The sequence below is a fragment of the Pteronotus mesoamericanus genome, unplaced genomic scaffold (assembly GCF_021234165.1).
Source record: "Pteronotus mesoamericanus isolate MK-2021 breed Mesoamerican mustached bat unplaced genomic scaffold, CSHL_Meso_final contig_221, whole genome shotgun sequence".
Lineage (NCBI taxonomy): Eukaryota > Metazoa > Chordata > Mammalia > Chiroptera > Mormoopidae > Pteronotus > Pteronotus mesoamericanus.
In genome coordinates, this window is record NW_026555092.1 from 8,389,655 (window position 1) to 8,409,508 (window position 19,854).

Genomic DNA, 19,854 nt, shown 5'->3' on the forward strand with positions numbered 1-19,854 from the left:
CTCTAAAAATAATAAGTAAATAAAATCTTTAAAATTAAAAAAAAGTAGATTTAAGTCTTAGCATATTTCTTTACAGGACATACGCACAAAATTTTTATATGGGTTTGAGGGGGACAGGAAAAGAGAGAAGGGGGTGAAGGCAGGCACATAATACAAGGAGAACTCCACCTGACTTTTTCCTTTAGAAATCTTTCCCACATTAAGAGGCTCAAAGCTTATGGTCCTTACTACATTCTTTACCTCATATGCATATGAAGCAATAGTCATTTAGGATACGGAACAGTTGTTATAAATGTCTACAAGGTATTCTGAAGTAGTAGCTACTCAGTTTGCCTTTTTTAGTTCAGGTGACTACCGGCATGTTGCCCTGGCTGGTGTGGTGCAGCTAGAGCACTGTCCCATAGAACAAAGGTTCATAGGTTCAATCCCCGGTCAGGGCACATACAGGAGGCAACCAAATGATATTTCTCTCCCTCTCTCTCTATAATCAAAGTATGTTATTGGGTGAGAATTTTAAAAAAAAATCATATTGTCTCTCAGCCTGGTTTATAGGCTCTCAATATAAGAAATCCTTGCTGAGTAGCAAGCTGGGAGAACTTAATGAGAAAGGTCTTCAGAATTTGTTTCAGTGGGCACAAAGAGAAAGAGAAAAGTAGGTAAGTAGGAAAAAAGGATGAGTAACATCATAATTATGCTTTCTCCCCAGGACCAGGGTCTCTTTCTGTGAAGCCTACTGGAATAGTTAAACAGGGACGGATAAACCAAGCTAAAGTCTGATTTGTAATAGCTTCTCTCTTACCTCTATGCAGACTCTCACTTCTACAGAATGAAACAACAAAGAAACATGGTAGAGTTGTCTTACTCCTGAGCAGCAGAATTAGAAACTTATATCTGAATAATTCTTAATAGGGATTAAAGCAACAAACATGTGCAGATACATGTCTTTGCCTTAGTGTTTCTGTTTCTTACATTGTAGCCATGTTGTGGGGGTCTCCTGAACTAGGAAACCAGATCAATCTTTCAGAAAGGTAAAAAGATTTCTTTAAAAAAAAAAAGTTTGTTTTAATTAAGCATTTGATCCCAATTTCTGAAAGGCTCTTTTTAATCACTTGTGTATCCGGAGATCCTCGTAATCCACATTTCTCTGAAATAATGGGGAGTATACTAAGAGGCAAACTGTTTTAATTCTTTTTATGGCAATTTACTTAGCACATACTCTCATCTGAGGCATGAAATTTAAGGCATTAAGATTTCAGTTACCTTAGCTCCTAAAACCAAGTCCTCACCTGGACCCATGCTGGTCTTGGGAAAATTCCATTATATGCCCAGCAATTTCCCGCAGTTGTAAATTGGGATACCGGTTATTTCGAAAATCTTCCAAAAGCCTGCTCCTGCCAGAAGGCATGACATCAGACATTCCATATCGCAAACGGGAGGAAGAAAAAAGGGTGCTGCTGGGGCTGAAGAGGCTGGAGGCACTGCTCGCACTGCGGTACTTGGCTTCAGCGCCGGGAGCAGCAGAGATGTATCTTCCACTGCCATTTGTGAGTCCTCCTGTTGGTTACAGAACAGGAGAACTCAAGACTCATTCTTAAGGAACTCTGTTCAAGAGTGGAAAAGCATCCCACACATGAAAGCTTGCTTCTAGTTCTGATTCCTCTTCAATTCTATTGCTTTTGTAATAAGACTCAATTCTATTAGTGCCACGGCTTCTGTAAGGACAAGTCAGTAAGCTGGAAAGAAAACTTTTGCACAAATATTATCAGGGGACTGCTTTTAACCACTGAAAGGATACTGCTAGCAAAACCGAAACAATAGTTAGTATAGCCATTAGTAAGTAAAATAATGAGTAAACTGCCTGCCGTGTGTGATTCTAAACCTAGGCACAAGGAATCAGGAAACAAAAAATGCATGGAAACTTCACTTCAGTGGTTTTCCACCCCAAGCTATGGGGAGAGTGCTGCGGTTAGGGAATAATCCCCACTCCCATCTGAAACCCTCCCTTAAAACAAACAAACAAACAAAAACAGGGTTCCCAAATGTGCCTATTATATAAAGGGAGCTCCCAAAAAACTTTGAAGGGATGGTTTGCCACTAAATATGTCTTAAAATCACTAATGCACTCCAGGCTAAGGATTACACATAAGGGTTAGGAAAAAAGGACATGTGCTTTGAAAATGGAAGGTTTTCAAGTTCTTCATCAGGAATGGGCAGTTTTTAACACCTGTTGAGACAGAGCCTGAAATGATTGCCGTAACAACAATTTTCATGCCACTGATAGTGTTGCTGTGACTGGTGACAAGGGAACAATAATTGTGAATTCCTAGACAGGCAAAATAGAAATAGTAACAACTGGCTTTTCAAAATGTAAAGCAGAGCAATAAATTATAATGAGTATATATTCCCAAAAGTCTTATTTTTTACAATGGTGGATTTTTTAAAACTTTAAAGTGTACTATAAAAAGAATGCGAAGTTGCCCTGACTGGTGTGGCTCAGTGGATTGAGTGCTGGCCTGCAAACCGAATGGTCACTGGTTCGATTTCCAGTCAGGACACATGCCTGGATTTCAGGCCAGGTTCCCAGTTGGGCACATGTGAGAGGCAACCACACATTGATCTTTCTCTCCCCTCTCTTTCTCCCTCCCTTCCCCTCGCTCTAAAAATAAATAAATAAAATGTAAAAAAAAAAAAAGACTGCAAAGCCTTTTTTGTCCATCTCCAATCCTTTCAAACAAAAAAGCAAAGGAGATAAGAAATACACATCAGCCAAAAAAAAAAAAGAGTATGTATATGAATAACAACTCAGGGTCCATGAGAAGTCACTTAAGGTGAGCTTCTTCATGAGTTTTAATGAATGTCTGTTTTGGAGATTAACGGTCGCTACCAAAATATACCCAGCTTGGATTTCTCTACAGAATTCTAGGGCTCAGCTTCAAAGGTCTGCGTCTTAATGAAGGTAATGAAGCCAACTGGAAAAGGCTCCATATTAAAATTTGTAAAACATTTACTGAGCCTTTGTCCTAAGCCAGGCTCATAAGAAGCATTTTATACACGATTTCTATTAAATTCTCACTGACATTTTTTGTTAACAGAAAATTAAGGCCCAAAGAGGTATAATGCTCATCCAAAGACACAAATTACCATGGCGAGAACTGTCACAGGACTCGACTCCAGAGTCAGTGCCCTTGCAACTACACAAGTCATTTTCAGATTCAGCTATATCAGCTTTCTTATTCTAAAGAACACTGTTATTCTTGTCAAATTCCACAATATTTCTTAACTCAAATGGAAAACATTTCTTTTTGAGAAAAGGGAAAGAAGGGGCTTATATAAGAGAACAGTGGCCATATGCCTGCTCTTTCTTCCCTGACTTGAGATTGGGGGAAACTGGGCAAAGAGATGGTAATCAAGTAGGTCACAGGTACTGGGAGAGTATGAAAATAGTAAGGAACATGCTTAAGGAGAAGGAATGGAATGAACACACAATATTTTGAAAATAATTTAAAGGTATTTTAAGAAACTGGTCACTAACAAGAACACTTAGGGAAAAGTTACACATCAACAGAGAAACAGAACCACACTTCTAAAAGGCCCAATCCTTATAAAATGGAAGGTAGCTAGATCCTTTGTGATAAGGCTGAATGACAGGAACCAACCCTGAACGCTGTACTACCCCTACACTTACATAAGCCAATGGACACATTTAATGTTTACACCACAATTAATTTGATTTTGTTGCTGTTGATCAAAAGCATACTGACTAATCCCTAACACTGGACGCAAATACTGGAGTACATCATGGGTAAAGCCTACAATAAAGATTTATACATTTGTCCTACGGTTTTGATTTGGGGTTCTGGTCTTCTTGGATGCCAGACAACATACACAGGCACACATAACACACACTCACATACACATGCGCGCATACACACACAGTTTCTGTTACTGAAAAAGTAAACAAATTTGAAAAAGAAATTTTCCCAGACACTACAACATAAATGGCAAACTAACGATTCACAGGCATATTTGCTTTTGCCAACTAATTTTTCTCTGAACAATAAACCAATGCTTAAAGTAGACTTTTGTTTAAAACTGTAGTTTCCTCTTTGTGAAAAGGTACCTGGAAAATAGCAGGCCATCAGTAAGTATCACCCTCAGATGGGGAATATGCAGAAATGTGTTTTCCAGTTCACTATGGTTTACACATCTACATAGTCTTGACCCTAATAGTACTTGAATTTGCAACCCCTGTTTTAAAAAGAAAATTTCACAGAGAGCCTCAAATGGAGCCTCTTAGTGATCTTGTAAGGTTTTCCACATTATTTGACAGTGGTGGATTTCACAGAGCTATGTCCCATGACAACATTCCACAGACATTAAGGGTTTCAATATTTTGTTTAAATTAGTATGCAGGTTTCCAGTTCCACCTGTAAGAAAAATGGAAGTCGCACTCCATCCCAACATCAAGTATAACGCTGAACAGACTGAAAAATCAGCAATTCTTATTGGATTCATAAGACAAGGGAGGACACAGAGCAAAATACTTTCCTTAAAACTGGAGAAACAGACAGACAAATACAAGTCATACCACAGCTTATCAGAACAGGAACTCAAACAAAAACCACTGACAACCAGTACCGAATAGGAAAACCTGCCCTGTAACTGACAAATTGCTAGAGCTTCAGTATAGACAACTCTGACGGTTAAAATATGGGGAAGGGGGACTCGGTTATATGGTGAAGGAGGAGGCATGTGCCACCATAAATATCAGAGAAAATTTTTCTCAGGTTTCCAGCAGTGAAGAGAAAATAATATTGAAATATGCCAGAGCACTCTATCCTTAATAACAAAGCCCCCTGGGGAAACTAGATAGCCAGAGGCTAACTGACCTGGGGAGAGGAAACATGTAAATCCAGCCTATTCAAAGCATCCTGTCCCATGGGGCGGGGGTGGTGGGGGGGGACAGGGGGCACGGGGGGGGGGGGGGGGGCACTGCGCCAGCCGCAGCGGGAAATACTAAGAAACACTAGTGAAGTTGGCAGTCAAGAGGCATAGGCTCAGTAAATGAATGAGCTATGGATCACATGACTTTCCTGACACCTTACCACCACAGTACTAAAGGCTTATTTATATCAGTTCCTTTTAACCAGTAATCAATCAGACCTGGCTATTTAAAAATAGGGAGGGAGGGAGTCAGGCAAGCATGGATAACCAAAATGCAAAAAACACAATTTGAAGACAAAAAGCAATCATCGTAAATAAACCGCAAGAATGTCAGAATTTAAAACAACTCTGATTAATATGCTCAAGACTCTAATAAAGTAGACAGTATGCAAGAAAGATGGGCAATGCTAGCAGGATGGAAATCCTTGTAAAGAACTGAAAAGAAATGCTAGAGATTAAAAACAAAACACCGTAACCAAATGAAGAATGCCTTTGATGGGCTTATTATCAGACCAGACACAGATTAAAAAAAAAAAAAAATCTGAGCTGGAAGATGTATCAATACAATTCTCAAAAACCAAAAATGAAAGAGAATACTCCAAAAAATTAATTAATATCCAAGACTGTAAGATAACTACAAAAGGTAGAATGTATATGCATGATGGAAATATTAAGAGAAGAAAGAAAAAAGAAATAGAACTATCTAAAGGAATAATGACTGAGAATCTCTCCAAATTAATGTCAGACCAAACCACAGATCCAGGAAGGGAACACCAAGCAAGACAGATGCCAGAAAACTACAGTTAGGCATATCTTCTTCAAACTGTAGAAAATCAAAGATCTAGAAAAGTCATGAAACAAGCTATTGGGAAGGAGGGTTTTTGGAAACCTTACCTGAAGAGGAAAAAAGATAAGAATCACATCCCACTTCTCAGAAAAAAATGCAAGTAAGAAGAGAGAGGAGTCAAATATTTAAAGTACTGAGAGGAAAAAAAATCCTACCAACCTAGAATTCTATACCCTGCAAAATTAACCTTCAAAGATGAAGAGATATTTTTCAGAAGAACAAAAATTGAAGAAATGTGTTGTTGCTAGACCTGTCTTGTAAGAAACGTTAAAAGAAGTTCTTTAGAGAGAAGGAAAATAATATAGGTCAGAAACTATGATCTATATAAATAAAGAATTAACACCAATGAAACAATGTAAAGAAAATAAAAACTTTTACTTCTCTCATTCTGAATGGATCTGACAAGTGTGTCAAAATAATAGCAACAATGTATTCAATTATATTATATATGCTTATATGTAAGTTAAATGAATAGAGAAATTAGTATTGTTTTATTATAAGGTATTTGCACTACACATGTAGTGGTACTGTCTTATTTGAAAGTAAACCTGGATTAGTTGTAAATGTGTAATGCAAACTCTAGGGCAACCACTGAAAAAATTTTTAAAAATAAAGTATAACTAATATGTTAGGAAAGGAGAGAAAAAAGAATCATATAAATGCTCAATTAAAACCACAGAAGACAAAAACAGGAACAAAGAAGAAAAGCAACAAATAGAAAACAGTAACAAATATGGTAGGCATTAATCCAACTGTATCAATCCTTTGAATGTCAATGCACCAACTGAAAGACAAGGGATTGTCAAAGTGGACCACAAAACACATCCCACGCATATGTTGTGTACAAGAAACCCACTTTAAAAATAAAGACATATATAAATTGAAAGTAAATGGACAAAAATATATCATGCTAAATTAGTATGTACGTACTTCAGTTGTTTTATACAAGTCTATGAAAGGGTTTTTTGCCAGCAGCCATGCCGTCTGGCTATGTGGAGCATTTTCATTCACTTGCTTTTTGTATTTGTAGATCTAACAGATGCCTAATGGGCAAAGGCATGCCTTCTTCAAAAATGTCCCAAGACTACCAACATCTGGCTATGTATTTAATGCAGGAAGAGACAACACTGTTTACTATGTTCTCCTCAATCCACTCCCTAATACACAGCCAGGTAGCCCTAATTAAAATAAGCATAAATTGTCTTTAGTGCATAATACTGAGCCCAAGTTCATTTTCACATGGTTAGTCTTACAGATGACAAGTCACTTTCAGAAAACCAGGTGAGAAATCAAGAAACACTCCATTTCTACTTAGATTGGAGAAGTACCTAAAGGCATAGCAAGACTAGTAAGCAATCTGAAATTAGTACAACTTACTGAACAATGAATTAGAAACATCTACTGCAGGAACAGAGATAACCATTTGATGTTTGAACTTTGCTTTTCTTAAAGGACTAAGGACACATATAACCTTGAATTTAAAGGACAGGAGGAATCAATTTTAAGAAGACAGGAAATCTATCACAATAAAACTAAATGCTTGTATTCTTTGCCCTGGACATTGTGAACTTCTGAGGGGTTTTTTTGGTTTGTTTTTTTTTTGTTTTTTTTCCATATTTCAACACTGTGGTAATTAACAAGCACAATACTTTTTTACCAGGGCACATGAAAAGGGCTGGGGATTGTCACCATGTATATAATAAATTTTATATATACTTATGGAATCTTAAGAGTTTAAAAATGATACAATCTGAAAATTAAGACAAAAACCATAAGCCTGAAGGAGGATTTCAGGGAATGGGAAGGAGGAGAATTTAGGATGGAGAAAACTCTGAGTAGGCAGGCCATGAAACCATTAAAGAATCAGACCTGGGACACTCACATCTACACCCCTTACTCTTTTTCTTGTTGAGGTAAGAGGTGGAATTTATTAGAGATGCATGCTTTAGGTGCAGAAGAGAGCTTAACAGCTTCATCTATTCCACATATAAACCACCAATAAGGATTACAGATCTAATTAACATTATTAAATAATATTAATAACTTTAAAAAGAATACTTTTAAATTGAGAAGTATAACATTTTTTAAATTTTTTAAAAAATTTTCACCTAAGGATATGTTTATTGCTTTTAGAGAAGGAGGGAGGAAAGGCGATGGAGAAGGGAGAAGGATAGACACATCAATCAGTTGCCTCCCGTACATGCCTCAACTGGAGATCAAACCCACAACCTAGGTATGTGCCCTGACTGGCAATCAAACTCACAACCTCTTTCGTGTATGGGGACAACACTCCAGCCAACTGAGCCACCCGGCCAGGGCAGAAATAAACATATTAAGCCAAGTGAAATAAATATTTGCAACACCTGCCTTGCTTAGGGTCATAAAAATTTTAGCATATGCATATATATACAGTTATGTATGGGAGAGATGGAAGGGAAAGACTGGCAAAGTGGGAGAAAGATTTCACGTTTTAAAAAATTACCACCCTATGCCAACGAATTTGACAATTTAGATGAAAAAGACCAATTCCTAGAAAGTCACAAACCACCGAAGAAGAAATGAAAAATCTGAACATATACAACGTAAAGAAATTTAACTAGCAATTTAAAATCTTCTCACTAGTAAACACCCAATCTAGGATGGCTTTACTGTCGAAGTGTATCAAATGTGTGAAAAAATAATACCAATACTTCACAAAATCTTCCAGAAAACAGAAGCTATTCCAACCTATGTTATAAGGTCAATATCACCGTAACAAGTCAAACAAAGATATCACAAGAAAGGAAAATAACAGATATCCTTCATGAATATAGATGCAAAAATCCTCAATCGAAACATTTACAAACCAAATCAATGCCAAGTAGGACTTATCCCTGGAATTGGATTAACATCCAAAAAACAATGTACCATGCCATATTCATAGAATAAAGGATAAAAACCACATGATCATCAATAAGCATAGAAAAAGCATTTAACAAAATCCAAAACTCATTCAGACATAACTCTTAAACTTGGTATAGAGGGGAACTAAACCTAATAAAAAAAAAAAATCTATGAAAAACCTACAATGATCACACTTAAAAGTAAAAGAGGAACACTGTATTCCCAGGGTCAGGGACAAGGCAAGGATGTGTGCTCTTCACCTGTTCTATTTAACACAGTAGTGGAGGTTCTAGCCAGTGAAATCAGGCAAGAAGAAGAAATAAAAGGCATCAAGATTGGAAAACTGTCTTTATTCACAAGTGATATGATCCTATATATAGGAAATCCTAAGGAACCATCCAAAACTATTAGAATTAATAAATAAATACAGCAAATTTGCAGAATACAAGATCAATATACAAATATCAATTGTATTTCTATAAACAAGCAAGGAAGAATCCAAAAATAAACCTAGAATACAATTCAACTCACACCAGTGAACAAAGTTAACAAAAGACACATAAGACATGTACACTGAACATCTCAAAAGTTTGCTGGGGGAAAACGATGCATGCAAAAAAATGAACCATCACCTCACACAATAACTAATTTAACCAAAAAAATCATACACATAAATATAAGAACTAAAACAATAAACCTTTTAGAGCAAAACATGTAAGAAAATCTTTTAAGACGTTGAGCTGGCCACAGAATTTTATACCAGAAAGTACAATAAACTGGACCTCATTAAAATAAAAAATTATTGAACTTCCAAAGACAACATTTAAAAAAATGGAAAGACAAGCAAAAGAGCAGAAGATGACATATGCAAAAACATGTATCTGGTGAAGGATTTGTATCCAGAACATATACAAAGCTCTTACAATTCAATAATAAAAAGACAAACAACCTGAATCAAAAAAAATGGACAAAAAACAGGAGCAGAAATTTCACCAGATATGTGAGTGATTAATAAGCACATGAGAAGATGCTCAACACCGTTAGTCATTAGGGAAATGGAAATTAAAACTACAGAAATCCTCACACACCGCTTATGGGAATGTAAAATGGTACACTAAATTGGGAAAAAGTCTGGCAGTTTCTCATAAAGTTTAACATAAAAACAACATACAATTCAGCAATTCTACTCGTAGAAAAATGAAACCATGAGGCCACAGAAAGACTTGCATACAAATATTCATAGCAGCATAATTTCTAATAGCCAAAAACCATAACCAACAAAGTTCCTCCAACTGGGAGTGGTAAGACAAAATGTGGTACACCATAAAATTGAAGACAATTCAGGAAATGAAACAAACTACTGATACACATTATATCAAGGACGAAATTTCAAACACATGAGAAGGAAGAGATGCCAAACAAAAGAGATCAACATAATTGTATGGTTTTATTTATATGAAACGTCCAGAAAAGGCAAATTTAAAAACAGGAAGATTAGTGGTATGAATGGGGATTAACTATAAATGGTCATGAGGAATCTTACTGAGGGGATGGAAATATCCTACAACTGATTTACGATGATGGTTGCACAATTCAGAAAGTTACTAAAAATCATTGAATTATACACTGGAAATGACTTTTACGATATAATTTTATGGTGACATATAACTCGAAGTTGTTTAAAGTTGTTTTTAAAAGTTTGGTATTTAAATAATGGGTAATGGAAAAAGCACTGAAAAGTTTTAAGTAGGCACTCAACAAGTGATTGCTGAATAAATAAGGAGAGAAAAATAACTAATCAGGTCAACAATATTTCTGAGAACATCCTAATATATATCTGACTACTGAGGGGAAGTGTGAAAACAGTACCATGGAGAAAAAGATCCACAGTGGGATAACAGAGATACAGACTGGAATGTCCATTCAAACATTTACTAGCTGTGTGGTATTGTGGAAGTCACGAAACCACGCTGAGTTCAAGTTTCCCTGTGTAGAATGGCCATTTGAGTATTTAATGCGATGAGTAAGTGTTTAGTATGGTTGTTAGTGATCCAAGAACTGACAGCTCGTGGCAGCAGTAAAGTAGTATTAATAGTAGAAGCTATATTAGGTGTGGCCGAATATATACTTAGTAAAGGAATCTTAAGTTTCTTGGACCAAAATGTCTTTAGAGCCTTCGTATGGACACTGGTAGAAACCAAGTACCACACCTTTAAGACTAAAGCATACAAGAACTCTTTTCTAAAGGAGACTAAGCTAAAGCAAAGCTCTAAGCAATCAAAATACAAAGTTCCTCAAGAATAATATGTATGATTTTGGTGGACATGCAGCAATGCAAGCCCAATACAAATACATACGACTACATTGGTTAAATGAGGTAAATTTTTTAAAGGGGGAGGTATGTTAAAAATACAACTAGGCAGAAAGTAAGGGTCACTAAGAAATAACTCATACCAATAGTTTTTCCTACTTCACAGAGGGAGCATGAATTAAGAATAAGGAAGTATTTCATTAAACTGCTAACACATTGGAAAGAGGAAAGGCACCATGCATGCAAGGAATGTTTCCAGCTCCATTTTCCAGCACCAAGAGCCACAGCTTTTAGTTCAGGGGTTGACAAGCTACAGCCCACAGCACAAATCTGGCCTGCCACCTATTTTTCTAAATAACATCTTATTTTCAAGAGTAGAGTTAAATATTCACTATAGAGACCATCTGACCTGCAAGACCGTCTGACCTTAGACATTGAGTCTGTTTAGTACTCAGTAAGAGCTGACACAGTTAAAATATTTAAACTGAGGAATTTAAAAGGTAAGATTACTGCACCTGATAATGCACTGGTTTAAAAGATAACCTGGATACATCATGTGACATGATATACACTGATAATTGCTGCTTTAGAGTCAAAAAGGTTTGACACTAAATCTGTTCAGATATGAGTAGACCTAAGGCAAGATATTTAGGTCAGTTTCCTCACTTCCGTATCGTAGGCATAATATGGTACCTTCCAGTTTTATATAACAGCACCCAAAACCATTTGTAGTATCAGGTAATAACTAGTCAATAAATGTTAGTTCCTACCACCTACATGCTGAACTGGTACTTTCATCTATTCCTTATGATTCTGCATTAACCCTCAGTCTTTAAAGCAAGGCATTCTGTCACTAGAAAACACTTTTGTGCAATGTACTCGATCCTCTTAGATACCTGATATGGATTTAGCAATCTTTAAGGTCTCTCCAACTTTTGTAAAGTAATGCCCATATATAACCTGAGACAATGAGTTATACAACTATACAGTTCTTGCTGCATGAAATTTCAGGATGCACACACACACACACACACACACACACACACACGTGTATATATCTACTTATATAGATAATGTTGCCTCAAAACTCATCTCTCAAATTCAGAGATAGCATGATTAGTTCTAGGACAACTGTATCACCCTATCCCCTTCAAGTCTTATTTATTTTTATAAGTCATTTCTAAGTCTTTGTCTTTCCAAATGAAAGAATACTATTCATTTATAGTCAGTTCCTATTTCTGAGTCCGTAAAGCCACTTTTAACCTTGCTGGTTAAAAAGTAAAAAAAGTCCATGTAAACTACAGCCTCTGGATGATAATGATGCATGAATGTAGGTTCATTAATTTTAACAAATAAAGGTACCACTCTGGTGGGGGATATTGATTTTGGGGAAGGCTACAAATCTGTGGGGCAGAGGGTACAGGGGAAATCTCTGTACTTTCCACTCAATTTTGCTAAGAACCTAAAAGTGCTCTAAAAAAATAAAGTCTAAAAAAAAAATAGTAACAACAAATAGAAGATTAAGAAAAAAACAGAATCTTCTAGACAAAGTGGCCATATGTGATCATTTTTCCCAGAGCAGTCCAAATTTAGGCCTGTCATCATGGAATAATAATTAACAGCATCCCCAACTCACTCTGAAAAGTGTTCTGGGCTGCATGATAAATTATATGGTTATTCTAATTCTATGCTTCTACTTCTGCCATCTAATAAATAAACCAGTGCTTCAAAATCCAAACCTGATTAAAAAAAAAAAAAACTGGGGGGAAAATAGTGTACACCATCTCCTATCCCTTCAAAGATTTATAAATTTGCCACTGAAAGTGAAACAAGTGTTTTTACATTCTTACAGTCTGCTGCTTACAGGAGCCTCTTTATCCTCCTCCTTCTAGGATCTAGATGGTAACATTTTAAAATCCCATACATAACATACAATTGGGAAATACACACCTATTACTCATCAGCATGCTATACAGTTTAAAAATATATATACAAATATATTTTTAAGGATCTCGCAAAACTTTTTGAAGTAAAATGCTTTATGTGAAAAAGCTGTTAAATGTATACATGGGGAGAAGTCTGACAAATAAGGCAAAATAATAATCACGGTATTATTTCAGTGGAAATACTAGTTGAATACATTCTTTTTCTATATGTCTCTGTTTCCCAGCTTTACTCAAAATAAATCTGTACTGTGTTTATAATGAAAGAGTCTCACATGTAGCCAAAGAACAAGATGTTTGTACTAAAGCTGAAGTGAATATACAGGAGATACACCCAAACTTTAATAAATCCAAAACTGCTATGCTATCTAGGTACAGCCTAAATAACGTGAGGTACTCAAGGAAGGCACAGAACACCCAGGACACTTCCAGGATAAAGGGACTGTCCTTTGCATATGCAAAGTACATCTAATGGCATCAGTGGCAAGAGATTTCTAGAGTTCAAGGTGGTGGTAGAGTAATGGTTCTTACCCAGGTTTAAGCTTGAAGAGGATCCATGTGAAGAGAGGGAAGGAGGTGGTGTCTGTGAATGTCCTGGTCCCTGACTAGGGAGAGGCATGCCCACGGGTCCAGGAGAGGAGGAAAAGCTAAGGCCGTTATAAAAACTGTGTCCAATGGGGGTCAAGCTGCTCGATGTCCTCTTATAAAGGTCACTGCTGCCAGTCAGGGAGTCACGGCGGGAGCCACTGCCAGTGTTGGAGTTTGCAACTAAAATGGAATTAAAACAATGCAGATAAGAACAGGCCTGTTCTTTGACGAACAAGCCCAGTGACCTGTTCCTAACACTTTGATCCAGACTCCTTACCACTGCAAATTTGTCAGCAGAGACGACCCTAATTGTTCATGTGGCAGTTCTAGGGGCAGGTAAGGTAATAAAGAGGACATGGCTCAGGTTAACATGAAACTTTTGTTCAAACCATTACACATATGCCAAATTTACCTTCCCTTTGTGTCATATATTATGGGGTGGGGTGGGTTAAAAAGCTCTGACGGCCACATAAGCTATGGAAAAGGTGAAAGAAAATGGGCTAAAAAGAATGCCTTTCATCAACCCAAAAGTTCTAGTAGAAAAATGGAGTACAGAAAACAGATGTGTAAATGGGGTATTGCCCCATACACAAGACATATATGAAAGCCTGTTTTCTCAATAGGTTTGTTCAATCAAGAGTTATTACTAGACCCCAATTCCAATGTAAGATACCTTCTCTCAAACACGCCCTTCTTTTTGACATCACACTGTTTTACAAACACTGTAGTTATCCCATTGTTTCCCTTATTGCTTTCCTGATTTTTTCTCCCATCAAAATGTTAAAAATATCTTGATCTAATTTCCTTCCTCCCATTTTTCCATAATATCCACCTTAATTCTTCTCAAGAGACTGCAGAAAACTCATGACTTTTTAAGGCCTGGAGATTGTGGAGTCCACTACCCTGTGATCTTTGGTAAGTTGTCCTCCCTGTTTTTAACATTCACATTTCTATGTTTCCCTCCATGTTCTCCCCAATGCCTGCAAAAATCTCCCCTGCTTTTCTAATCCCTGTGACAAACTGACTTTGAGATACAAATAAGCAGCAACACGAGTGTAAACCTGAAACAGGCCCCAACTGTGTATCTTGACTTTAATAGTCCATCATCTCAGAGATATGTGGGACGGCTGGATTCCCACGGGGCTCGGTCCAGATCTGCCTGTGGTATCTGTCCATGGTTCCATGCATTGTCAGTGTTCCATAAAGATTGCAAAAATAATTAAAATTCAGTTTTAACAGCACATCAGTCTGATTTCTACCTGCTGTTCCAAACCCTCCAAGGGCTGATCCCAGGGTGGCGCCAAGAGAACTGCTACTTCCAAATCCCAAGGATGTGTTGGCAGGCTGGGCAGAGCCCTGAGAGAAGAGGGAGCTGCTCTGGGAATTGCTGCTCAGAGAGTTGTTGCCATAGAAAGAGCTGGATGCCAGGTTGTTACTGGGCTGCTGCTGGGGCTGGGGTTGAGGCTGCTGGGTGCCTAAAGGGCGAAATGGTCCGTTTGTTGTTCCAGCAAGACCACCGGCTGCTCCATTTGCTGAAGCTGCGGCCGCTGCAACAGCTACAAAGAAGAAAGCAAACCACTGAGCTTTACAAGGGATTGGCCACATTTCCAAACTACGTTGTTATCTTTTTTTGAAAAATCTTTTAATTCTGCTGTATCTTTTCAAAGTGACACAAACCTTATAAAGAACTATACAGACCTGTCTTTGATCCCTTCATCTGAAGTTTTATTTTCTATTTCTACTTTGAATTGCTAACTTTAAAGAGTCTGTAGCTTAAAACAGGTACAAATATCAAATATATCCATTTTAAATATAACTATTTCCCAAAATCTCATGTTTTACAAATATCTATGTTGAAGACTTTTTTTTCAGAACCACTGTCAATCATATATTAAGTCCCATAAATTCCTAAGACATTTAAGCATGTTGCTCTCTTCTAGATCTTCCCACTATTATTCCTAATTACATAAAGCTTAAAATCATATCTGCTACCGCTCCCAACCAAAATTTATTGTTCTGTCACGTCTCTATTCCTCTCCCACTTCCCACCCCTGCCCCTGCAAAAACAACCAAAAACAAAAACAGAAAAAAACCTACATTATTTTCAAATAATGACATGGATGTCTGTGAAATTAACCTTGAACTTCTGCCAATGGTACCATTTTATATAAGTAATCTAACCTCCTAGGTTTGCAGTGGAATAAGTCCTTGCTGCTAACCAACTGATATAGGCCATCAACAAAATCAGAATCTATTGATGTGATTTTCTGCTTCTGATTCCCTTTGAAATATTACAGGGTAGAATTGTTATATTGAAAACTGTCAAATAAAATGCATTTCCACATAGTTTAAGAATGTCATTCATCACCCTTTTAGATCTCTGACGGAAGCTCACCTGCTTGTGCGGCTGAGGAACTAATGATGACTGGGGCAGGAGCTACAAGTCGTACAGGAGCTCCAAGGCCATTTCTCGCTCCTGTGTTCACGACGAGGGCTCCAGTTTGGTCATAGTAAGCAGCAGGAGCCAAGACCGGGTAACCTAGGAATAACAAGCAAACATATAAGTATATATAAAACTAACAAATGTCTCCTGGGCACCAGCACATTATAAATAGTCACAAACTCACCTCTGGGTACAGACAGACCTAGATGTATATGCTGGCATCAACACTTACATAGCTGTATGACCCTGAATCTCTAATTATCCATTTCCTCATCTATAAAATGAGGATAATAATAATACCTGCCCCCATTAAGTTCTTGTGAAGATTAAGCTAAAAGATGAATGTGAAAGATCTAGCATGATATATGACAAACTAAGACTAGTGTTATTTATCATGCACTAGGTGTTAGAAAGGAAATTTGGCATGACAGAAAATACCTATACTCTTCAAAGTGCTAACCCAGGTTTATCACCAGCAATCATACACTGAGAATTTTTTAATGTTTTCTTGATTATACAAATAACAGAGGGTACAAATGATTACAATAATCATAGTACTTCCATACCACATATTAATCTAAGCATAAATACGCTGCAAGTCAGCAAGAAAAACACAGACAGGCTTCAATTAACAGGATCTTTTAATGCCATGAGATGGAAATCTCCAAATCCTACTGACCCATGTAAGAAATTACAGCTGACTTCTCAGTAAAACATAAATGCTTAGTAACTAACAAAACAAATAATTCAAGTTAAATGTACTAAATTCATAAATGAATCAGTTAATTTGGCTATGCTCCACAGTCAGTAAGATACATAAAACTTAGGCTGAGGTCTCATAAAGACCTGCTTCAAAGGAAGAACCTCAAACTATATCCAGTCCATGAAAACAGGACCAGGTGACAGTGAGCTAAAATAACATATATTCAAGATATATATTAATCATACATAAGCAGGCCCAAAGCATCTCTACTCTTGGTTCAGAAGCGATCCCAGAAATGTAAGGGAAGACACTATCAAGAAATACCAGGAATTTCTTCCTATTAATGCTATTCAAAAACATCAGCATAGATACTAAAGCCTTGGAGTAATCTATCCCAAATCCTGAAGGAGAAAATAGATCATACCAACAAAAATAGCACATTCTAAGCAATGTGTGAAGATGTGCGTATCTCCACTATATTAAGATTAAGACTGGCTCAGAACAATTAGGTGCTCTCATCAACGAAATGTGATCTAAGTGAGGGCAAGTATATGTCATCCTTGCCAGTTCCCAAATCATGACAAGCCTAGGCGAGCTAAAAGCACCGCCCATTCTCTGAATCTCTCCCAACAAGCCAACTTTTTTCCCCTCAAAGTATAGGAACAACAATGCAGCCTCACCTGGCATGCCTGCAGCCAGTCCTTGTCCAAAAGCAAGGGCAGAATTCACTGCTGCAGCTGCCACTAGTGGATCTGTTTGCTGTCCCTGCTGATTCTGATTTGGGGTCAAAGGACGCTGGCTGGCTCCTCCACGGAGAACCTGGGAGACAGAAATAAATCAACTACTTTCTTCTCATTAGATATATAACCCTCCACAGGCTTAAGCTGGGTTGACTTTTTTAAATTTATTGGGGTGACATTGTTTAATAAAATTATATAGGTTTCAAGTGTACAATTCTATGATACATCATCTTATATTGCATTGTGTACCTACCACCCAAAGCCAAATCTTCTGTCACCATATATTTAACCCCCTTCACCTTTTACTAACCCCCCAACCCCCTTCCATCTGGCAACCACTATACTGTTGTTGTCTGTGTTGAGTCGACTTTTAAGAACTGGTGGTTGTAAAAACATTTTTCCTATAATGGCATTTATTATATGTCATAGCTGTTAGGGTAAAAATTCAAGTAACATTTCATATAATGAAATTCATTCTACCACTCTTGGTTTAAACATATTACCTTTATAAAGCAGCCAAAGGCATATAAAAGTGATGATTCATTCATTAATCAAATGCTTTTAATGCCTACCATCTGGCAGGTACTAGGAATAATGCAAAGAATGAGAAAAACAAAACCCTTGCCATCTTGGAGCTTTTATTCTGTAAATGAGACAGACAATAAACAGTAACTCTATAATATAATGTCACTGGCTCTGACAAAAAGGTGAGTGAAGAAAAAGAGTATGATGGAGTTGGGGAGTGGAGGATTTAGATAAAATGAAGATAATTTACCCTCAAAATTAAGTTAAAATATCCGTGACAAAAAACAACACACAAAGGAAGCTATTGATAGATTTTCTTTATGGAATATGAGAACATCTTCTCTACCCTACAACACTATTCCCATTCATCAAAGCCCAAGTGAGCTCACCAGATTGAATTTAGGAGGCTTCTGACCTATTTCTATTTCTCCTCTCATAAATTCCACAAACACACAGCTATCTAAATGGAAATGAGTATTAGTCAAAAACACTGACATTTTAGTGCAAAATACCAGTTCTGCCACTGTAATAAAGGGTTTACTTTTTAATTTTTTTTAAAAGATTTTACTTACTTATTTTTAGAGAGAGGGGAACGGAGGGAAAAAGAGGAGAGAAACATTGACGTGGGGGGGAAACATCTATGTGTGAGCGATACATCGACTGATTGCCTCTCACATGCCCCCAACTGGAGACCTGGCCCACAACCCAGGCAAGTGCCCTGACTGTGAATCTAACCAACGAACTTTTCAGTCGCAGTCTGTTGCTCAATCCACTCAGCCACACCAGCCAGGGCGGATTTACTTTTTATTAATGAAACACAGATATCAAGACGCTAGATGAAACTCAGAGATCATCTTATCCTGAATATTCTGAAGAATCTATATACTACAGCAAGTAAAAATGCAAGGTCCACAGACCAAAGTTTATAAACAAATACATTTTGCAATGTTTTCAAAGGCAAAGTGCTTATCAGATCACTTTCATTATCATTCCGCTATTTTTAACAGTTAGACATGTGGTCAAGAGCCTGGGTACAGATTATTCTTGGTACCATTTGGTAAAAAAACTTACGAGAAACACCACTAGGAATCAATTAAATATTTATTAAATGAGCATAAATTGAACAATACTGTCTATAATGGCAAGAAGAGATGTGATGACACTTAATTTACCCAAAGTCTCTTATTTCCTTATTTGTAACTATAGTAAGAGTAACAGCTTATCTTGCAAATGTGTTGAAAGTATGAGAATTACTGTCTGCAAGGCACATACCTAGTACATAGGAGCTAATTAGTAACCAATAGCTAATTACTATAAAACTATCAGGCAAGGTGAGTGAGTGGGCCACGACTTAGAAGATGCCTAACCAGCAACACAGAAGAGTTTCACTTTGGGAAAAGTAAACAGCATGTACAGAGATATGGCAAATGCTAACAGTTCAAAACTACTGGAGAACTAGAAAACATCTATGCAAGCATCGTTTTCATTGCACATAATAAACTATGCTAATGTTTGGTTAGGAGTTGTACAAAAGCTCAGGGGCCAGAGGAGTGAACAAGGGGTCTGAAGAAAAAGGTGGTCCAAGACTACCAAATCCTGTATTAATGAGAAGCAGCAGGTTTCAGTATGGTATACTCTCTAGAAATCGATACAGTACTTTGTTGATAAATAAAAGTTCCTAAGTCAGCTGCCAATACTCATATATTTTAATTTCATCAATAAGTAACAAGTCTGGGTTTTATGAAAACATATATAAAATTTCACAATTAATATTTTAGCATCTAATAAAATCATTCAAAAATGTCTGAAAAATCTACTTGTAAAACACCATCGAAGGAGTTAGTTTACTACCTATCTTCATTATACAAAAGCTGTTGTTGTAATTTCAAAGGTACCAATTTAAACAGTGTTTGAAATTTAATAATAT

At 37.0% G+C, this 19,854-nt stretch overlaps 1 protein-coding gene and 1 non-coding gene across 8 annotated transcripts in view; both read right to left on the bottom strand.

Annotated features, from left to right (window-relative positions):
- Positions 1–19,854, bottom strand: part of PUM1 (pumilio RNA binding family member 1) — a 118,354-nt gene that overhangs the window by 18,662 nt on the left and 79,838 nt on the right. For all 7 annotated transcript variants that reach the window (XM_054571878.1, XM_054571877.1, XM_054571874.1 and 4 more), the window contains 5 exons: positions 17,343–17,481; positions 15,912–16,055; positions 14,776–15,072; positions 13,460–13,696; positions 1,287–1,554 (listed from right to left, as the gene is read on the bottom strand). In XM_054571878.1, coding sequence (XP_054427853.1) covers positions 1,287–1,554; positions 13,460–13,696; positions 14,776–15,072; positions 15,912–16,055; positions 17,343–17,481 — 1,085 coding nt within the window. The remainder of the gene's footprint in view (positions 1–1,286; positions 1,555–13,459; positions 13,697–14,775; positions 15,073–15,911; positions 16,056–17,342; positions 17,482–19,854) is intronic.
- On the bottom strand, positions 17,153–17,230 carry LOC129069542 (small nucleolar RNA SNORD103/SNORD85). The gene has a single exon (XR_008529036.1). It is a non-coding gene; the product is annotated as a small nucleolar RNA SNORD103/SNORD85 (small nucleolar RNA).